This window comes from Lutjanus erythropterus, chromosome 6, assembly GCF_056507025.1.
Source record: "Lutjanus erythropterus isolate fLutEry1 chromosome 6, fLutEry1.hap2, whole genome shotgun sequence".
Taxonomy (NCBI): Eukaryota; Metazoa; Chordata; class Actinopteri; order Lutjaniformes; family Lutjanidae; genus Lutjanus; species Lutjanus erythropterus.
This window is the reverse complement of record NC_139322.1, coordinates 2998549-3017079: the sequence shown is the minus strand read 5'-3', so window position 1 is coordinate 3017079 and position 18531 is coordinate 2998549. Positions and strand designations below refer to the sequence as shown.

The following is an 18531-nucleotide window of genomic DNA, read 5'->3' as shown; positions in this document are numbered from 1 at the left end:
TGTGAACCAACCTGCTGCCAAGGGAAAAAAAATTCCCAAAAGCTACAACGTTGAATAAATTATGATTTTAAATACAATAAAGTAAAACAGATATTTAAAAATGTGGAGGAATTCCTCAGAGAAAAGACAGAAAATAATAAATTTAAAGCAGGAGTCAGGTCTCCTCAGGAGTCTCAAAAGGCATTCTGAGAAATTCATCTATAAAATAATGCAGCTGTAAATTAAAAGGCGAGTGAGAAGTAAAACTTCCAAGTGAAAACACTGAACGTCACAGCTCAATGAGATCTGACATAAAAGTGGGGACTTTTCCTTTAATGCACATAGTGGTTGAATATTGAATGTTGATCAATAGTACAATCTTCACCTGTGTATCAATAATACTTTGATTACTTTGTCATATGTTTCTGCACCAGTGTCACCACCATAAATTTCTGTACATTTATTGTCTTCAGAGAATAAAGTTGTGTGATGGAAAATCTCTCAAAGTTTCCTCTGAATTTTCTTTTGATATGAAAACAAAGTACGGAAGATTCTCCTGTCAAAGGTTCTCATCCTATCTACACATTCTGTCGAGCATTTCAGCGTCTGTACTCGTCTGTAACTGGAGGAGAAAACGACGAGCGTGTTGGGCAAATTTCTTCACCAGTGACACTGAGGCCAAAGTGTTCAGACAGGAAGTGAAGCCTATTTTAGCATCACATTATTTTGGTGCTAATTTGACCCCTGAACCATCAAAACTCTGCGTTTATTCCAACCCGATCTCACTCCCAACGTATCAAAAATGGCAGCGTGGTTCAAACTATGGCCCTGTTCAGATCTGGTGTTAGCGTGCGTCCTGATCCAATCACAAATGGACAGCTCTAAGTACAGATGTGAATAGCGATCCGTTTGCTGTGACCACATTCATAGGTGGTCTGGGATGCATGTGACCGCAGTGTGTCTGCTGTGTGGCTTGAGATGCTTACTCAGCTGATGTCCTGTTGAGTGCATCATTTGGTCCACGTCTCTTGCCTTTAGTGGATGTTTGTGGACACTCTTATGACTGCAGCATCACCAGAGTCCCTTAAAAAAAAATCATGTTTTTTTGAGAGTTGTTGGGTGAGAAGAAACTTTATAAACTTTATGAAGTGCTGTAAACTACAAATGTTAATACAAGACCTTGAACAGGCTATATGACGCTGTAGGCACCCCATGTAATATTTCCATGTGCCATCAAAGGTGATGTATTATAAAGAGCAAAAATGTCTGCAGATGGAGGACGTGCGTTGGATGGATGGGTCAAACAGACATGGGACCCTGGACACAGGAGTTCATTTCATGTGAGAAACTAATACTCAGCGTTGACTCCTTTTTAACTTACGTAATCTATGCAAGTTATGTTATGTAACTAACAGACTTATTTTAACCCAAACTGCGACATTTTCCTAAATCTGACCAAGTAGTTGTGGTGCCTTTATTTTGAAAGTCTACTTAGAAGTTCCATAATTATTATTGCTAACTCAGTCAGAGACTTGCATGTGTAAAACTGATACTAAAGGGGTATATGCAGCGTCATCATTTGAAGCTGAGGGTCAGTGACCAAGCTGTCTGTGTTTGATGAGTTGGGAGAGAGTGCATGTTGGTTAATTCACCCCAAACATCCACGTTTTTTTCTGTCATTTCCCACCAGTCTGGCTCATTTTTCCTTTGAATTCAGGCTCAAAGAATAGTCTCTCTACCCGCCAGTCTGTCATGGAACATTTCATGAGGTCTGAAGAACCGAAACAAATGTTCCCTTCACCTTTTACAGCTGCTGCCTCTTTGCATCTTTGCTAAGTTTGAAGGGTCGCCATAAGAGGAGAAAGGTAAACCTGGTTTATATCAAGTGTTTTCTTCACATTACAGGAGTTTGGTTTGGAGACCCATGTCCTGATCAGGATCCAGTCCAGTACCAGCAGAAGAGTTAGGCATTGGCTCTTCTTTGGCTGCAGAAAAGGAGATCCAGTATCCAGATTCAGCCTGCACTGTCTCTCTGGGTTATTCTTGGGCTGTTTTACTTCTCCTGCTGCACTTTTCCACTTGTATTTGCTCATAAAGGCAGTTCCAGGGACAGATTTAAGCAGGTCTTTGCTCTGCACCAAAGTGTTTCAAAACTTAAATCTCTCCTCTTATTGTCTACCCTTTCTCCCATCTTTTTGTTTCACAGTCAGTTTCTTCCTCATCTTCCTCCCCTCCGTCCTCACATCACACCGTAGTCACAGAAAGCAGAGGGTTGTAGATCTTCTTTCCGTCGGGCGACCTCGAGCCGTGAGCCAGCAGCTCCTGAATGGTGATCCAGTTGTCAAGGATGCGGCGATTCCTCTTCTTCATGATCTTCTTCTGGCTCAGTAACAGGATGTTGTTGCCAGGGGAGCCCTGTCGGGGGTTGAGCTGGGCGGTCTGGGATGAGCGGGGATCGTCAGCGCCCCCTGTTGTTGAAGAAGTGTCCCTGGAAATGAAACCGAAAAGCAACGCTGCTTACACCTCTGTGTGTATTTTCTAAGAGACATGAACAAAATATGAAGTGGCTTTACACAATTTAGTACGTAAAGCTCAGAAAGATTATATTTTTTAGCTGCAAGATAATATGTTGTGTGTAATGGTAAATGGCGAGTTTGGTTTTTTGGCATTTATCCATGTATAACTTAAAGTACATGGCGGTTATCACGCCCCCAGATTGGAGAAGCAGCAGGAGTAATGGTGCAGGAAGTGAAGCTATGTACCGCGGTGGACAGGGTCAGCAGCAAGACTTATTGTAGCCACCTAAATAAATTAATGTCAGTTGTAGAATATTTCCATTGCTTGCTTTTTACTGCTTTGTTCAATGGGACATAGCTGGTATATAAGCCAAATATTGTTCTCTCCAAATGAACAAAACTCCATAGGCAAAATCAGTAATTTTACCTTGCAGAACACAGGAGTTGACAGATAGTTTTGATCGAGGCATGGCAGACAAGCAGTTCCTCTGTTCTGCGAAGTAAAATTACTTATTTTGCCTACAGAGTTTGGTTTGTGTGGAGAGATGTGATATTTGGCTTTTATAAAGGTTGTTTCTCCTCAGAAAAGGCTGTCTGATGGCAAAGTAAAGTGACGAAAATATTCTAAATGTAGTGTACACTTAAAATGACATTGAGATTTTCAAGGTGAACCTTACTTGAGTGGCTAAAAATGCATCCTGCCCACAGCAGTTCATCACTTAGCTTCCATGCTAGTACTCCTCTCTGCTTCTAGAAACTGGGGACATGTCAACCAGCATGTACTGTAATACTCTGACTATAGATAAGTACCTCATACAACCTTTACTCAGAGTCATTGTTAACACCAGTTTTTACCCTGCTATTTCATGTCAACATGGCTGTTGTCAAAAAAAAAGCCCATACAGTCCTTTTAAACATAGTTTGACTTTGTGAGAGAATTTCAAGCAGTGAACTTCTTTTAAACCTTTCTGTGCAAATGCTGGTAATATATCTTGTAAAATGCTTTGGACCACATTATGCAAGAGCTTGAAGCTCCAGATAAAAAAAGTTTTTCAAGTTTCAGTTCATCCTAAAATTAAAAATACATATTTTTCCTCTGGCCTGTTGTGCTATTAATCCATCTAGATTGTTTTGGTGTGGCTTGCAGACTTTTGGAAGTATTGGTCTTAAAGACATCTTTGGGACTGGAACGAACAAAAAAATTACACAACCATCTTGTTACTCAAGATAATCCACAGACCTCGTGAGCAGTTTCATGTAGGGACTACTTTTTGAATTGAGTAGAACTATTTTCTTTCTACTAGAAAGAAAGTAGTTCCTACATGAAACTGCTCATAACAGTCTCTGGATTATTATTATTGTTATTATATTGGAGAGAAGGCAGACATCTCTACAGCTGATATCCCCAAAACTCCAGAACTCACACCAAAAAAATCTAGATGAACAAACTACAGGCCAGAGGAAAAATATGTATTTTCTGGGTGAACTGTCCCTTTAATAAAGATTTTAAACATGCCACTGAGTAAAGACCGGTGTTATTCCTCATTTTAAGCTCTTGACCTTCAAACCCTGCACTCACAGGTATCTGCTGAACTCACAGGTGATGCTCATGATGCTGATTAAAGGTTTAGGTGCTGAGGTCTTCTGCACACTGGGCAGAAGCCAACAGACAAAAGATGTTTGTTTCAGAGTTTGGGATTTCCACAAATTAAGTTTGATGGATCATTTGATGGTTTGGAGTAACGAGACGTTTGTCTTTGGGGCATTTTAAGGATTTTCACACTGCAGGGCATCTTATCAGCAGAAGGAGGTAAGAGGATTTTGTTGTTGACATTAATCTGGTCACGTCTCGTCGTGCTGCTGAAATCACTCTGAGCTCCTGACAGTTAAAAACTGCAAAGAGTACAATTATATAAAAGTCACAAAAATGCTTTAAACATGCGATCATAACCAGGAGGGTTAGTCTTAAAATGTATTCCAGTACAATTAGTTGCCTGCTAAAAAATGTAGTCAGTAACTTCAGTATCACAACATTAAGTCATGTAACTTGATTACTTTACATTACTTTTTGATTACCTCCATATAAAATATGGGGACATTTTTAGCCTAATACAGTGTTTTTAGGGCTGCAAATAATGATTATTTTCATCCTCAATTAATCGGTCGATTATTTTCTCAATTAATCAATTATTTGTTTGGTCCAGAAAATGGTGAATAATGCTGATCAAAGTCCAAGACGACGTCCTCAAATGTCTTGTTTTGTCCACAACTCAAAAATATTTAGTTTACTGTCAGAGAGAAGTAAAGAAACCAGAAAAAAATCACATTTAAGAAGCTGGAATCTGCAAATTTTAATTTTTTATATGAAAAAAAAGATTCTAAATGATCCATCAATTATCAAAGTAGTCGATTAATAATTGTTTAATCATAGCAGCTCTAAGTGTTTTACATTCATTGTTAGGTTTATTAGTTTATCCAGCTGTTCCTACTTTGTTGTGTGCAATTTATTTACTTTATTTAAAGACAAAACATTGTGAAATTTCCACCCAGTGAAGTATTTTTTCACTCAAGGCCACGATAATTCATTGCACTCCATAATCCACACTGCAGTGATAAACTAGGCACTAATGTTTCCTTCAGTCATTTTTCTTTGTAAAATGTTGGACAGAACTGGACTTCATACTCTACCTGTCTCCTCTGAGGTAGTCCAGGCGGCTCTGCATCATGAACTCTCTTCTTCGTCGGTATTCTCTGGCTCTCAGCAGCTGCTGCTTCCTCTCCTCTTTGCTCCAGTATCGACCCTGTTTGAGCACAGTTTTGAAGACATTCATCCGTGGTTAAATGAGCAGTTTCTCACACTGTTTTAAGTCTAGGTGTAGAAATAAGGAATTAAAGTCATTTACAGGTAAATATTTGGGGTTAATTTACTACCTCATTTCAGTAAATTAGACTAAATATCGGTGCTTGTGTGATGAAAATGTGTATCTGTTAGCTGCTTAGTTGGTGGGTATAATACTAACTGCTCAGGCTGAGGCTGCTAAATGAAAAGTATCTGCAATAGGCCAGGAAAAAGTTATTTAAGCCACGTAAAAAAATCTCCTGCTAAAAGAAAATCAATATCAGTTTAAGTGTATGCTATATTTGGAAGTTTCAGACCTCCATCTCTTTAAACTCTCCTCGGTTGCTATGGTGACTGTGCAGACTCTACCTGCTTCATCTCACTGGCGGCATCATCGTCTGTCGTCATGCCGCTGCGTTCCTCTCTGATCTTCATGGCTCTGGCCTTCAGGAGACGATCCCTGACCGGCCGCTTGGCCACGTAGCGGGTGCCATCGCTCCGGATCTTTACCTGGACAAAAAGAGGACAAATCCGGTTGCTTCCTGTTCAAAGTCATGCTTTAAAAGAGCAATTAGAGGCAGACCAGTTCCCTTTAAGTTCACTGGGGTTTAACTCCCAAAGCTTGAAACTAGATTTATGAAATGGTTTTAATCCCATAACTCCATGAATCTGAGTTCCTTAGGCTCAGTTGGTGGGGTCCGATTTACATTTGTTCAGTTACTTTTGTTTTCACATTGCAGTTATCCAAGCGGACTAAAGAACTTTACATATCATACCGATGCGGGTTTCGAGACCACCTCTTCTCGCCATGGACCACATCAAACTACAAGATCTGGAACGAGGTGGGTGTGAAAATGCCATAAAAGACTGTTCTCTGTGTACTTACATGTTTCATGTTTATTGTGACTGCGACCTGTTGCATCAACTAAAAAATCATGTAAAATGTACAACTCCAGTTCCAAAAAAGTTGGGATGTTGTGTAAAGCATTAATACAAACAGAATGTATTTTGACTGATATTCAACAAAGATGTTTAATGTTCAAAAACTGGTTTTGGTTTGCTATCCAAGAAATATATAAACTGGGTGAAATATCCCTTTAATGAGAGAATGAAACGCCTCGATAACTTGACTCCTCTTTGTCATGAGCATCATGACACCATTTACCTTCCACTCCATGCGTTGTGGGGAGGCAGTTGGCGATGAGTGTGTCATCCCGAGCGGTAAGGCCAGTCCTAACCGCGAGGCGCCTGTATGGTGGTCCTCCAGGCCACAGGGGGCGCTGTTCACACTCCTGGGGCTGGCTGGGCCACTGCTGCCTGTGCCCATACCCCTGTCCTCCCCCTCGGCCCTCGCTCGGTCTCTCACTCGGTCCAGTGGGTCCACGAGGCCCTCAGAGGGCAGCGTCATACAGCTCTGGTAGCGCTCTAATGGTTTGTTGTGGCTGTGGTGTCTTCTGGTGAAATACGGACTGGACTCTGCACTTCCTCCTCCGGGCCTGTCGGTGGCTCCACCTGCAGTTATCAAACCATGAAAATCACAGGTGAAGATTCCATTTGGAGTTTATAGTCAATATTTGTCAGCAGGGAACATTTTATATCCTTGAGGTCTTAACAAATATTAACATTTCCCCCAATAAGCTTGTTAGTTTACTGAGATGGATCTGGTTTTGCAGGACATCACTTGCACTTTACTGCAGGCCACTTAAATCATAACCATGTGTGGCTGTGAACTGTTGTGCTGAAGGAAGTTTATTTGACTACTTGGGCCAGCAGAACTCTTTCCTAGTCTCTGACAGTTGCTATATTTCCATCAATGTATTTTTGTGGCATTTTAAATATTACTTTAGCAAAGGATGATGTAAATGGCAAAATTTAAGGTGAGGTGGTTTTAACGTTTCATTTGTCTTTTTTTGCCAACTTATGAGAAGTTTGGTCAGACGTTCCGAAATGTTTGGATGGAAACATCAGATTTTAAAAAAACAACAACAACACAGTGGCAGTGAGCAGAAGTTAGCATTTGAAGTACTTCAACTGGAGACATTATGTACCTCCTCTGGAGCTCCGCCCCCCATCAGCCACACCCCTTCTTGAAGATGACCCCGCCTCTCTGGTCAGAGACCTGAGGAGAGCAAAAAATACAGAATATTATTTAAACATGACACAAAAATACACATGCAATTTTACAAAGGTTACACTGACGAGTTGTGTTAATCGCAGTGAAAAAGCAAAACCATGACGGAGACCTGAACTTGGAGGGTGTAGAGGGGGTGGAGCTTGAGCCGTTTGCCCCGTTACCATTGCCCATTTCGTACTTCCTGTAAGTGCTGGGGGAGAAAGAGCAGCTGAGGTTCGAGTGGCGTCTCTCTCTGTCTCGGTCCCGCCTGTGACGCCGTGGGGTGAGGGGGGAGTTCAGAGGGGGGAGGCGACTGAGGGGGAGAAGAGGAGGCGGAGAAATCAACCGTCTCCCTCCTTCATCCTCCTCCTCCTGGAGAGGCGGGATCTGCTCTGTGCTGACCAACGGCGTGCTCCGGCAGCTCTCTCCTCCGGTGTTGTAGGCACTGGTGCTGTCTTTGTCGTCGGACCGTTCTCGCTCCGGCAGCTCGTTGATGGCCGACAGCTCATGGCGATGAGGGTCGTTATCATCAACGTCATTATCATTGTCCAGACCTACAAGTAAAGCAATTGCTTCTAATTAGTGTTTTTCAATTCTGAGATTACAAAGTTAAACACCTGCAGATTCAACACTTTTATTTATGTAAGGAGACAATTAAATCCTAACTTCATCTTGATCCAATCAAAGATAATTTGACTTTGGATCAAAGCAAAATCTTCTTTTTACAAAACAAAAGATCCAAGATCTTCTTCAAATATTTGCATATAATATATTAGTAAGATCAGTTTAACAACAATGTTAGAACAATGAGATGGTAACAAATATCCCCATTATTTGCTGAACAATGATTGTGATTGGTCCAGATCCATATACAGAGTCTGACAGTGCGGTCACAGTGTGTGTTTCCAGTAACCAACTAAATACTTAGTTATAGCATACACTTGAGTTATGTTGGCGCTCAGAGTCATTTTTCTCCATATTGTACAAAACAATGTACAGAGTACAAAAAATTTACGTAGAGTTTTCAGGAATCTTTACTTTTTGTGACAACTTTCCACTTTTTATTTCCTACACTTTAACTCAAATATCTGTATTTTCAACTTCTTTAATTTTCAAAACAGACTTGAGTTTTAATTTGAGAGGAATTGCAGGTTATTTTTTATTCTGCATCATTGTGCACCACTTCCCACCAACATCAATTTCAATTTAAATACATGGGCATACATGCATACAACAGGAAAATCCTTTGCATATTCATCAGATAGTAACTGAAGAAAAAGATGTAAAAAGATGAAAATTAAAGTTGTGTTGCAGTGTTCATCCCCGTGCCTGTCAGGGCGTGCTGCTGATGGGAAACTGAATTTTCACGTGCTTTGGACACTGCAGGAAGGAATTTGATGACACTTCCTGTCTCGTGTTTCATGGCAAGACATCAAAACTCGATGCCATGCCACAGCCACACTGTTCAACGCTGACCAAATCTTTTAATTACCTTTGATCACAAACTAGTCTAGATGGCACACAGCAACTTTGAAGTCAATGGTGAATCATGTAGGATTAGTTTGTTAAAATACAATGTGTGGAAAACACCAAAATTAACCACAAAATGTGATAGTGAGGTGGCTGTTTGAGATCAGCTGTATTTTGCAGATTTTTGAATGCTAGTCCCTTAAGGGGCTGACAGCCGAGTTTTCTCTCCCTGCTGCATGCAACAGTATTTTGTTTCATATAATTCTTTACACCCTTCTGGCGACCCCTGGAAATTGACTCAAGACCCTCTTAGGGGTCCCAACCCCGAGGTTGAGAACCACTGTTTAATAAGTTAGAATAAAGTGAGATTTTCCAGTTTTGAAAAAAAAAGCACTATCAAGTTGAAATTCACATTTCCAGGGATACTGAACAGATGACAAGACAGGATGTCAGACTTTGTTTCAGATATCTCCGTGTCAGTTGTTGTCATGGTTACCTGCTTCAGGAGGCCCTGGTCGCCCCGCGCCGGCTGCCACCGTCTCCTCCTCCATCATCCAGGCTTTCAGACATCTCTCCCTGAGCTGCTGCATCTTTTGTGCTCGGAGAATGTTGCGGCACTTGAACTCCAGGTGGCGTAACTCCTCCTCGATCAGCGCCATCTCGTGTTCACTTAAAGTCGCGTTGCAGTTCACGTCCACTGCCGCAGAAGAAGAAAACGGAGCTTCCTCCTGTCCTTCCCGCTCCGCCTCTCTCCTCTCTTCCTGGTCTTCCACCTCTGCTTCGATGTCCACGCGTTGGTTTTTCGCCGCCTCTCTTTGCTGTTTTTCGTTGCGTCTCTCGTACTGACACTTGATCTCCAGCAGCTCCTGGTATCGCTGGCACTCCTCCTCCGTCAGACCCGGCATCATCATCATCGTCAGAGGGGGCTGATGGTGATGGTGGTGGTAGTGCTGTAGGCCAAAGGTCAGAAACTAGCATCAGGCTGCGGAAGTCTTTCATGGCTTCCGGTAAATATAACAAGTGAAATCTAGAATTTATTATTTTTGCTCTGGAGAACAGCAATGATAAAATATCATTCTGTTTCACCTAACATTGATCATGTCACAGTATGAGGAAGATGATTTATGCTTTCAGTTCATTTCAACGGATCATTCTTAATCAGCGTGAAAGGGCACTTGGGGTTAACTTTACTCAGCTGAAACCATCTAATAAGATCAGTGTATCAATTTGCCGTACCAGAGAACAGAGGTCTGGGGCCTCATTTATAAAGATAAACTTAGATTTATGCTTGAATTGAGTCTTAAGATAATTTCTTACAGTGTGCTTAAAGAAACAGTTCACCCAAAAATGAAAATTGAGTCATCATCTACTCACCCTCATGCCGATTGAAGGTCAGGTTTAGTTTTTTAGTCCACAAAACACTGCTGGATTTTCACAGGAAAACAGTGTTGCAGAATCTCAGACTGAAAAACTAAACCTGACCTTCAGCTGGCATGAGGGCGAATAGATAATGACTCGGTTTTCATTTTTGTATGAACTATCCCTTTAAGATAATTTCTTACAGTGTGCTTAAATAGACAGTTCAAAACTAAATCAAAAACACATGTTTTTCTCCTGGCCCGTGGTGATATTTATCCATCTATACTTTCTCATCAGTAGGCATAGTTGGTGAAATTCAGCTTGGTTGCTAAGAGGTGCGTGTTGGGCAGTTTTCAGGTTCTCATTATCAGGTAAAATAAAGAAGAAAATTAAAAGCGTTCACAGACTTGTCAGAGTAATTAAGTTATTTAATGTTTAACTGCATTGTGCATGTAAAATATAAGAAAATATTTCTAGCACAGTTGTCATGCCCTTATTAGCATATTAATCATTAATATCAACACCATATTTAATGAAATAAAAATCATTTTTTTATCAGCATGTTGTTTCTGTAACAAAACAGTAAAACAATGATTATAGTTAAAAACAAACTGTCCTCACAACAGGGAGGTTAAATGATGCTTACAGTTGCAATCCTACTTCATCTATTCATGTTGGCAAACCAACTACAAGAACACAACATTTCCAGTTTGTGGCAAATTAGCTCATTATACAAACCACTCAACCAAAAGAGAAAAGCAACTGCGTGTGCAAAAATGAGTACAACTGTCCAGATAGTGAGTTGGAGCCAAAGACAGTATAGAAATCCAGTTTAATACACAGTCTACAGTTGAAGCAAGCTGATGCCTCTGCCTTCTCCTCACCAGACTCGTTGGAGTTCAGTCAGGCTGTCGTGAATTGAAAGTAACAAGTCATGATGAGTCCTGCACTGTAACCTGATCAGTTATAACTGTCAGCTGTCTGTCAATGTGAAGTTCAGACTGTTATCCTGAAAATAAAAGCCCGCTGCTCTGAAAATACACTCTCTGGAGTTTGAGTTCAGTGACTGCCTGTCTCACTGCCTGCCAGACTCCATTAACATTTCACACAATTTAGCCGTTAGAAACACCTAAATCATCCCTCTAAAAGATTAATGATTTCTTATGGCTCATAAACAGACGGTTACTCATTCAGTGAACATTCGGCTTCAATTTGAACTCCAACTAACATGAAATAGGCAAACAAAAACAGTTATTCCGGCCTGGAACAGAAATTTCAAAGGAAGAAGTGAGTATTTCAACTTCTCATGTTCTCTGATGGCATATTGTGGTCATTCTGAATTATTACAGTAAACATATTGCAGATTTCTGCTTTAAAATCAAAACTGATATTAATTCTGTCATATAAATGAGACCCCAGAGCTGTTAAACAAAAGGTCCCAACATCAGCGACACTGAATGTTGGATGAAAGGGAGATCTTCTTTGAAAGGGATGTTCGCCCTGTCAGCAGGCAGAACGTTTTATCTCTTTTTATCTCGCAGCAGTGATCACAGTGGAAGCACTGGTCTCAGCTCTTGTTGCTATGAGACGACTGACAGGTTGACTGAAGTGCAGCACTCTAGATAATAGCTTAAAGGGCTTTCTCAGTGCTAAAGCACATATAGTACGTCTCCCTCGAAGTCCATCTGAGTCACTCGGGGTCACAGTAGTTTATTTCAACCTGGCAACCCTCACATTCCAAGTTTCCACCATCACGTCAACTTTTTCAAGCAAAACCAAATCAAAATTTCCCCTGGTTTATTTTTTAACAAGAGCTGATTTTAATATACCTTGTGGTGGTGATGGTATGCCGCTCCTCCTGGTCCTCCTGCAGCTGCCCAGTCCAGGCCGGGCAGGGAGTCGGAGCTCAGCTGGAGGTCTCGCAGGTGGAGGAAAGGAGGGGTGGTGTCTCCTCTGCTGTGCCCGGGACTGGGCCCGAGGCCGGGGCTGGGTCTGGGACTGGGACTGGGCCTGAATACAGGAAATGCGGAAGAGTTTGATGTAGTTCAACAAATCCTCATACCAGGATGACTGTTGTGGTGTATTATTAGAAACTTCTTCCCTGTACTTGTTATGTAAGGATGTTTCACCGCTTAAATGATGAAAATCAGGCGAAATACTTCTTTAATACTCAAGAGCTGATGCTGTTTGATATGTGTCTTTAGGACCGTCTCTCAGTCCCCTGTCCTACCTGGGACTGGGTCCCGGTCTGAACTTCCTGGTGCTGCCTGGTGTGTTGGTGGTGTTGGTGTTACAGGCGCTGGTCTGGTCACCCAGCAGGTCGTGTTCAGACGACTCCTCGTAACGGGTGCTGTCGTCGGTCCGGCCCACTCCGCTGTCCAGCTCCTGGCTGTTGGACAGCAGAGGGGCCAGGCTCAGCAAGGGCGGGAGAGGTACAGGCGGGTCTCTGTCCTCCTTCTCTCCTCTCTCCCCTTCCTCCTCATCCTCTTCCTCTTCCACGTCCACATCCCTATCTGCACCTTCTCTACCACTTCCTCCTCCTCCTCCTCCTCCTCCTCCTCCTCCTGGGCAGGCCTGGCCAATGCCTCCTCCTCCTCCTCGACAGAGGCGATAATAGCCAGAGAGGTGGGAGGAAGTGAGGGAGCAGGAGGAGGCTCGAGGGTTTGGGTGGAAGCCTCCGCCTTCCAGAGTCAACTCCATGTCCTCCTCTGGATCAACAGGGTTTTCATTCTGGAAAGACGCAGAAAAAATTAATGTCAAGATGAAGATAAAAGTACATTTTTTTTTAGCTTTTTCTTAAATCACTCTGGTTGTGAATGGCTGAAATTGTGTAAACTGTGCTCCTATTTAAAGGAACAATATATAGCAGCTGTCCAAATAACAAGTTGGAGCCATATTAAAGAGGTTGAAATCTTATTGAATTATTTAATATACATTTAGTTTTTGTCGTGTGTGTGTGCATGTTTGAATATATGTGAATCCATGTTCGTGTGTCTGTATTCGTGTGATTAACGCGTGTGTGTGTGACCTTGACAGAAGAACTAGGTCACATGGGATAAACATCCTCTCCACCATCTCCTCTCTACATCCATCATCCCCTCATCCCCGTATCATTTCATCCATCTCTGAAACCTCCATCTCCCCCTCCGTCTCTTTTCAGAAGGTTTCACTGATGTTTTTGTTGTAAAATAGATTCTGTGTTTCTGCCACTTTAATATTTAACCACCTACTTAAAATAATAACAGAATTAAAAATATAGCAGCAGTCAATATTAAAGATTTTTTAATTGGTATTGCCTGGATAGATTTTACTGAATACAACCATCTTTTTTTCCTCATACTGATTCAACAAATAAGGCTATTAAAGGGTTAACCTGGTTCCTACTTTCCCAAATTCTGGTGTCTAAGAGACTAATGGGGACAACATTTTTTGAAAATGGTCCAGTATTAAGCAAGAACAAGCTACATCATCCCTTCTGGTAACTGTGGACCATCAAAGTTCGTCCACTCAAAGTGATTTATTTGCCACAGACGGGCTCAGACTGTTATTCTGAGGAACTGACAAGATATGGAAAGGATCCCTACAGATATAAACCTTTTTGTCAAAGAGTTAAATCTTTTTTAATTTAACCAGAATCATCTAAGATATCATTCTCACCAAAGCCACCAGACTCCATTTAGAGAAACAAAACGCAATTCTGTCAAACTCGAGAAAAACAAAATAGAAATCACCAAAAACATTTGGTTTCACCATTCGGCTGTTCTAACAACCATCAGCTCTGGTTTGGTTGAAATAAACCTTTAATTAACCACATCAGATAAGAAAGTATTCTGGCTCCTCGTGCTGTTTCTCCTCGCTGTTTCTCTGATGTCTGACCTCCCTCTCTCGCTCCTCTCCTGATATTTTCACATCTAACAGAGGAAGTAATCAAGAAAATAATTGTTTCTTTAAAGGAGGTCTGGTTTGTTTGGTGAGAACGATTAATCAGCTGTTTATGGTTAAACAGAAAGGATCTTATTCTTAAAGTTATATCAGCATTTAATTTGTGATTAGTTTAAGGAAATGCAAAGGCAGTGAGCTTTTTTCCCCTTAGAGCAGAATGTGCATGTGTTGCACCAGACCTTTCTCCAGTCCCCAGCGCTGACGAGAAAGGTCAGATTATGCAAGACCAGCCTAAACCTAACCAAATGGCGACCATTTTACAACATAAACCACATGTGTAATGTTGTGTTACATTTTGTCGCGCGAGTGATGCCACTTCCATCACCTGACATAGGTTATTTTAAGCTAAATCACAATGTCTTCCAAAATTTAACCAAGTAGTTTTTGTGCCTAAACTGAGTAATTTGTTGCAAATGTATGTTGAAAAGTGAGTATATCAGTCCAAATAGCGAGATAGAGCCATAGACAGTGTTTTAAATCCTATTTAACATATGATCTGTGGTTGAAGTGAGTTGTTTCCCCACTGCCTCCCACTTCCCCAAGGATGCTCAGCCAGGCTTCAGGAGCTACATCATAAATTGACAATAACAAGCAGCAACAAGTCTTCTGTTGTAAGTTGATCAGCTGTTTATAACTGTCAGTTTTTTGTCAATGCAAAGTTCAGCCTGTTATCCTGAAAATAAAAGCCAAATGCTCTGATAATACACAAGCGGGTGTTAAAGTGACTGCCTGCCTCACTGCAGCCAAACTCCATTAACATTTTGCTCAATTTAACTGTTCTAAACATCTGCTCCTTATAACAGACTATTAATGATTTCTTACAACTCATAAACAGACACTTACTCATTCAGCAAACATTCGGCATTAATTAAACTCTAATTAACGTGAAACAGGCAAACAAAAACAGTTATTCCAGCACAGAGTAGAAATGGTTGGACACTGTGACTGTAGCGTTGCAAGTATTTTAACTTAGCATGAATCCTCTTTGAATTTTTCTTTTAAATGTGTCCTGAGTGAAGATATGTATTTTTAAACTATTTCTGAGGTCAAAATGAATTTTCACTCTCAGGACATTATTGTTGTCAGACTTGAAGTACCACTAGTGTCCTCTAGAGGCTGCAGTGTTCATTACAAATCCCTACATATGCAGAGAGGCTGACAGTGTGAAGTTTGTCCTGAGGGTGGCGCTGGAGGAAACATCATAGAGTCATTAAAATGAACAGGATTCATCAGTATTATTTCATGACAATCTGGATAATAACTATCCAGAGATACCACAGTTTGCCTCATTGCTGAGAGGGCAATAATAGACCAAATTCAATGCAAAAAACATATTTATAGAGCATCATTCAGGCGTTTCTGATTTCTCTCTCTTTTTTATCACAGCCGCTCCCTGATCACTCCCTCATTTGTTGTTTGCTTAGTCGATAAAACATCCATCATCTCCTGTTCTCTTATTACAAGCAGATCTGACGGGTCGAAGTGTCAGAGTCGTCTAAATACTGACTGACTGACTGACTGACTGCCTGACGGCTCATTTATTTAGTTGACATGTTAGTGTACACACATACACACACACTGTGCACATTCAACAGTGAATATGTATGCGTGTGTGTGTTTTAACTGACGTGTATGAATATGCCATCCTGCAGTTTTCCTCTGTCAGCAGATGTGGACACACACTCTGGGACCTGCTGTCATACGAGAATCATTTATCATGGCTGTGTGTGTGTGTGTGTGTGTGTGTGTGTGTGTGTGTGTGTGTGTGTGTGTTTATAATAACAGACACAGAATACACACGACCATGAATGTTATCTGGATGAAGTCCATGTTATGAACGGCTGCTGTGAATGCAGACAGAAGCTGTTGGTTTCAGACTCTTTAAAGATACAAAGCAGTGATTTACATGCAGTTAAACTCACTGTGACTTTCTCATAAGACGAGTGTCATTAAGTCAGCTTATTTACAACATGTTGGTCAGGCAGCCATGTTTTGTGGGGTGTGAGGCTGCTGCTGTGAAGGTTGAATATTTTCATATTTGCAGAGGTTGTAGCATGACATTTAATGATACTGTAAGACACGGCTCTCTCTGCCTTAACTATAAACTCACTTATTACTGAATTAAGCTATTGAAGGGTTGCAGGTAAAAGCAAGAGGACATTGAACGTTTGTTAAACACTGTTTATCAAACGTGCTTTTTAACTACAGAGAAATAAAGAGACATCCTGCACTTTCTAAGACTTTCAGAGTCTCGTATCACGTATCAGCATCAATATATATATTTGGCTTGATGGTGGCATTTAGAGAAATATCACGAGGTCGCTAAAGTCAGTATTCAGAGTGTGAATGTTGTGTTTAAGGTCAGGAGAGCCAGACATTTGAAAATGTAAAGTTGAGGCTAACAGGAGGGTCGCAGGGTCTAAAAAAGTCACCTGTATTTGAAGGAGGAAAACAAATATCCAACCAAACAAGCTGTTAGTTTTCCATATATGTCGGTCACAGGCGGACGGGTAAACAAACGACAAAGGGCAGAAAGAGGTGAACACATAATGTCCCTGCAGGAGAAACTGTGACCACACTGTGAACCAAACTGTGGCTTTTGTGAAGCCGGCGGCCCCCCGCAGCAGCAGCACTGACACTAAGGGAAAGTAGGTTAGTGAAGTAGGCTGCAGGCGAGCTGAGAAACGGAAGAGACACAGTTAGACCTGAAGTTATGGATGTGACGACTATTTCTGGACCTGAACATGAAGACATCCCTTCTAACAGACAGAGTTTCACTCAGTTTAAACTGGTGGTACAGTGATTGTTTGATTAACCGGTTAATCAACTGAGAGAAAACATCATCAACAACTGAAATAAAACAAGACCTGCAATATGGAATATTTGGTGGCCACAGAATTTCTTAGGCTATCTGCCCATTGTTTCTGCTGTCCTCAGCTGCTTTTACTGTAATAAACACTTTCCCTTCAGTTCATGAAATCCCTGCAGCACCTGAAGGTAACAGAATATGTTGATAAATCCACAGACTTTGAGAAGCACCATGCCGGTGTGCAGAGTCTGTCACACACAGCCACTGTGTTTACCTTCATTAAATCACCTGAAAACAGCACCAGGCTGCTACAGTATAACCATACAGACCTGTGCAAACATCAGGCTAGTCAGTTACACCACATTCTACTTTTTTATTAAGGAGACGTCCGGTTACCAAAGCATCTCTTTTTTTTAACTTTCTTTTTAACCTTGACACACATTGCAGTCCAAACACAGTTGTGTAACATTAATTATCTGACCATATACAAGGTGAGATACAGAAGAATTATTGCTAAAATAATGTCCATCTGATGCGATCATCATCAAATTCATTTAAGTTTCTGTTATGTTATCATCTCCAAGAGTTTCCTTCAGGATTAAGAAGTTCTATTTTTTTTATCACCTGTTAGAAACTCATCTGTGTTTTGCTGCAGATTTGTGGTGCTGCTTCAGTGCTGTGCATGGAGACACACCTTCCACCTCACCCAAATTTCAGCTAAAGGTACAAAATGTTAAACTGAGGGCACAATATTGTCATATTATTATTGACATTTATCAATGTTCTGCCCATGATTTTTTTTTATAATTTTGTGCTTGTTGTTTTGCCTGAGTTTGAGCTCCAAAAATATTTCTCCTTTTTGTGAAATACCCCCCCAAGATGCATCTACAAATAAAGTGTATTTTTTTTTGTAGTTTTTGTAATCCTGAGCCTTTTTGGTGAGGTTACTTAAAACTCTCAGAATAGTGTGGTTTTATTCTCTCTGGAACAAGCTGCTTTTGATTTTAATGAATTATACCAAAAATTGAAACTTTCTCTTGCGATTTTCTCTTGCTCGAGCAAGTAAATTGCAAAAAATGGCTAAAAACATTGCAGTATGCAGAGCAATTCTTTTTAGAAAAGCTGCTTTGAAATCTGGCATTTTAGGCTGCAACAATCCCCAAAACAGTCTGCAAAGTCCTGGAGGGACTGACATCATGGAGGGTGTTCCTGTCCTGCATGACAGAAGTATTAAGAGTTATATTTTAACTTTGGTTTCTGTGGTTACCTGCAGTCTGTGCACCAGTGAGCATTGATTTAGGGCAGTGGTTTAACTGTGTTGTGTTGCGTGATGTTACCTCTATATCAGGCCTGGCCAGCAGCAGTGAGAAGTTGATGCTGTCCTCTCTGGTCAAAATGGCCACCGCCTCCTCTCTGTTCTGAATGTCCACTCCGTTGATCTGAGGGGAGGTAAAGAGAGATATACATGAGGAGATGTGTAGTCAGATATACAGTGAATTTACAT

At 41.1% G+C, this 18531-nt stretch overlaps 1 protein-coding gene and 1 long non-coding RNA gene across 2 annotated transcripts in view; one reads left to right on the top strand and one right to left on the bottom strand.

Annotated features, from left to right (window-relative positions):
* Positions 1 to 937: 937 nt before the first annotated feature.
* Positions 938 to 18531, bottom strand: part of LOC146324632 (PDZ domain-containing protein 4-like) — a 53810-nt gene continuing 36216 nt past the window's right edge. Inside the window, exons 8-17 of the mRNA XM_084720230.1 lie at positions 18365 to 18466; positions 12507 to 13006; positions 12106 to 12286; positions 9414 to 9867; positions 7578 to 8001; positions 7383 to 7453; positions 6500 to 6846; positions 5704 to 5844; positions 5184 to 5296; positions 938 to 2467 (exon numbers count right to left, since the gene is read on the bottom strand). Coding sequence (XP_084576356.1) covers positions 2224 to 2467; positions 5184 to 5296; positions 5704 to 5844; positions 6500 to 6846; positions 7383 to 7453; positions 7578 to 8001; positions 9414 to 9867; positions 12106 to 12286; positions 12507 to 13006; positions 18365 to 18466 — 2577 coding nt within the window. The 3' untranslated portion in view covers positions 938 to 2223. The remainder of the gene's footprint in view (positions 2468 to 5183; positions 5297 to 5703; positions 5845 to 6499; positions 6847 to 7382; positions 7454 to 7577; positions 8002 to 9413; positions 9868 to 12105; positions 12287 to 12506; positions 13007 to 18364; positions 18467 to 18531) is intronic.
* Positions 4123 to 18531, top strand: part of LOC146324633 (uncharacterized) — a 33921-nt gene continuing 19512 nt past the window's right edge. The window contains exons 1-2 of the long non-coding RNA XR_014770675.1: positions 4123 to 4305; positions 6075 to 6176. This is a non-coding gene — a long non-coding RNA (uncharacterized LOC146324633). The remainder of the gene's footprint in view (positions 4306 to 6074; positions 6177 to 18531) is intronic.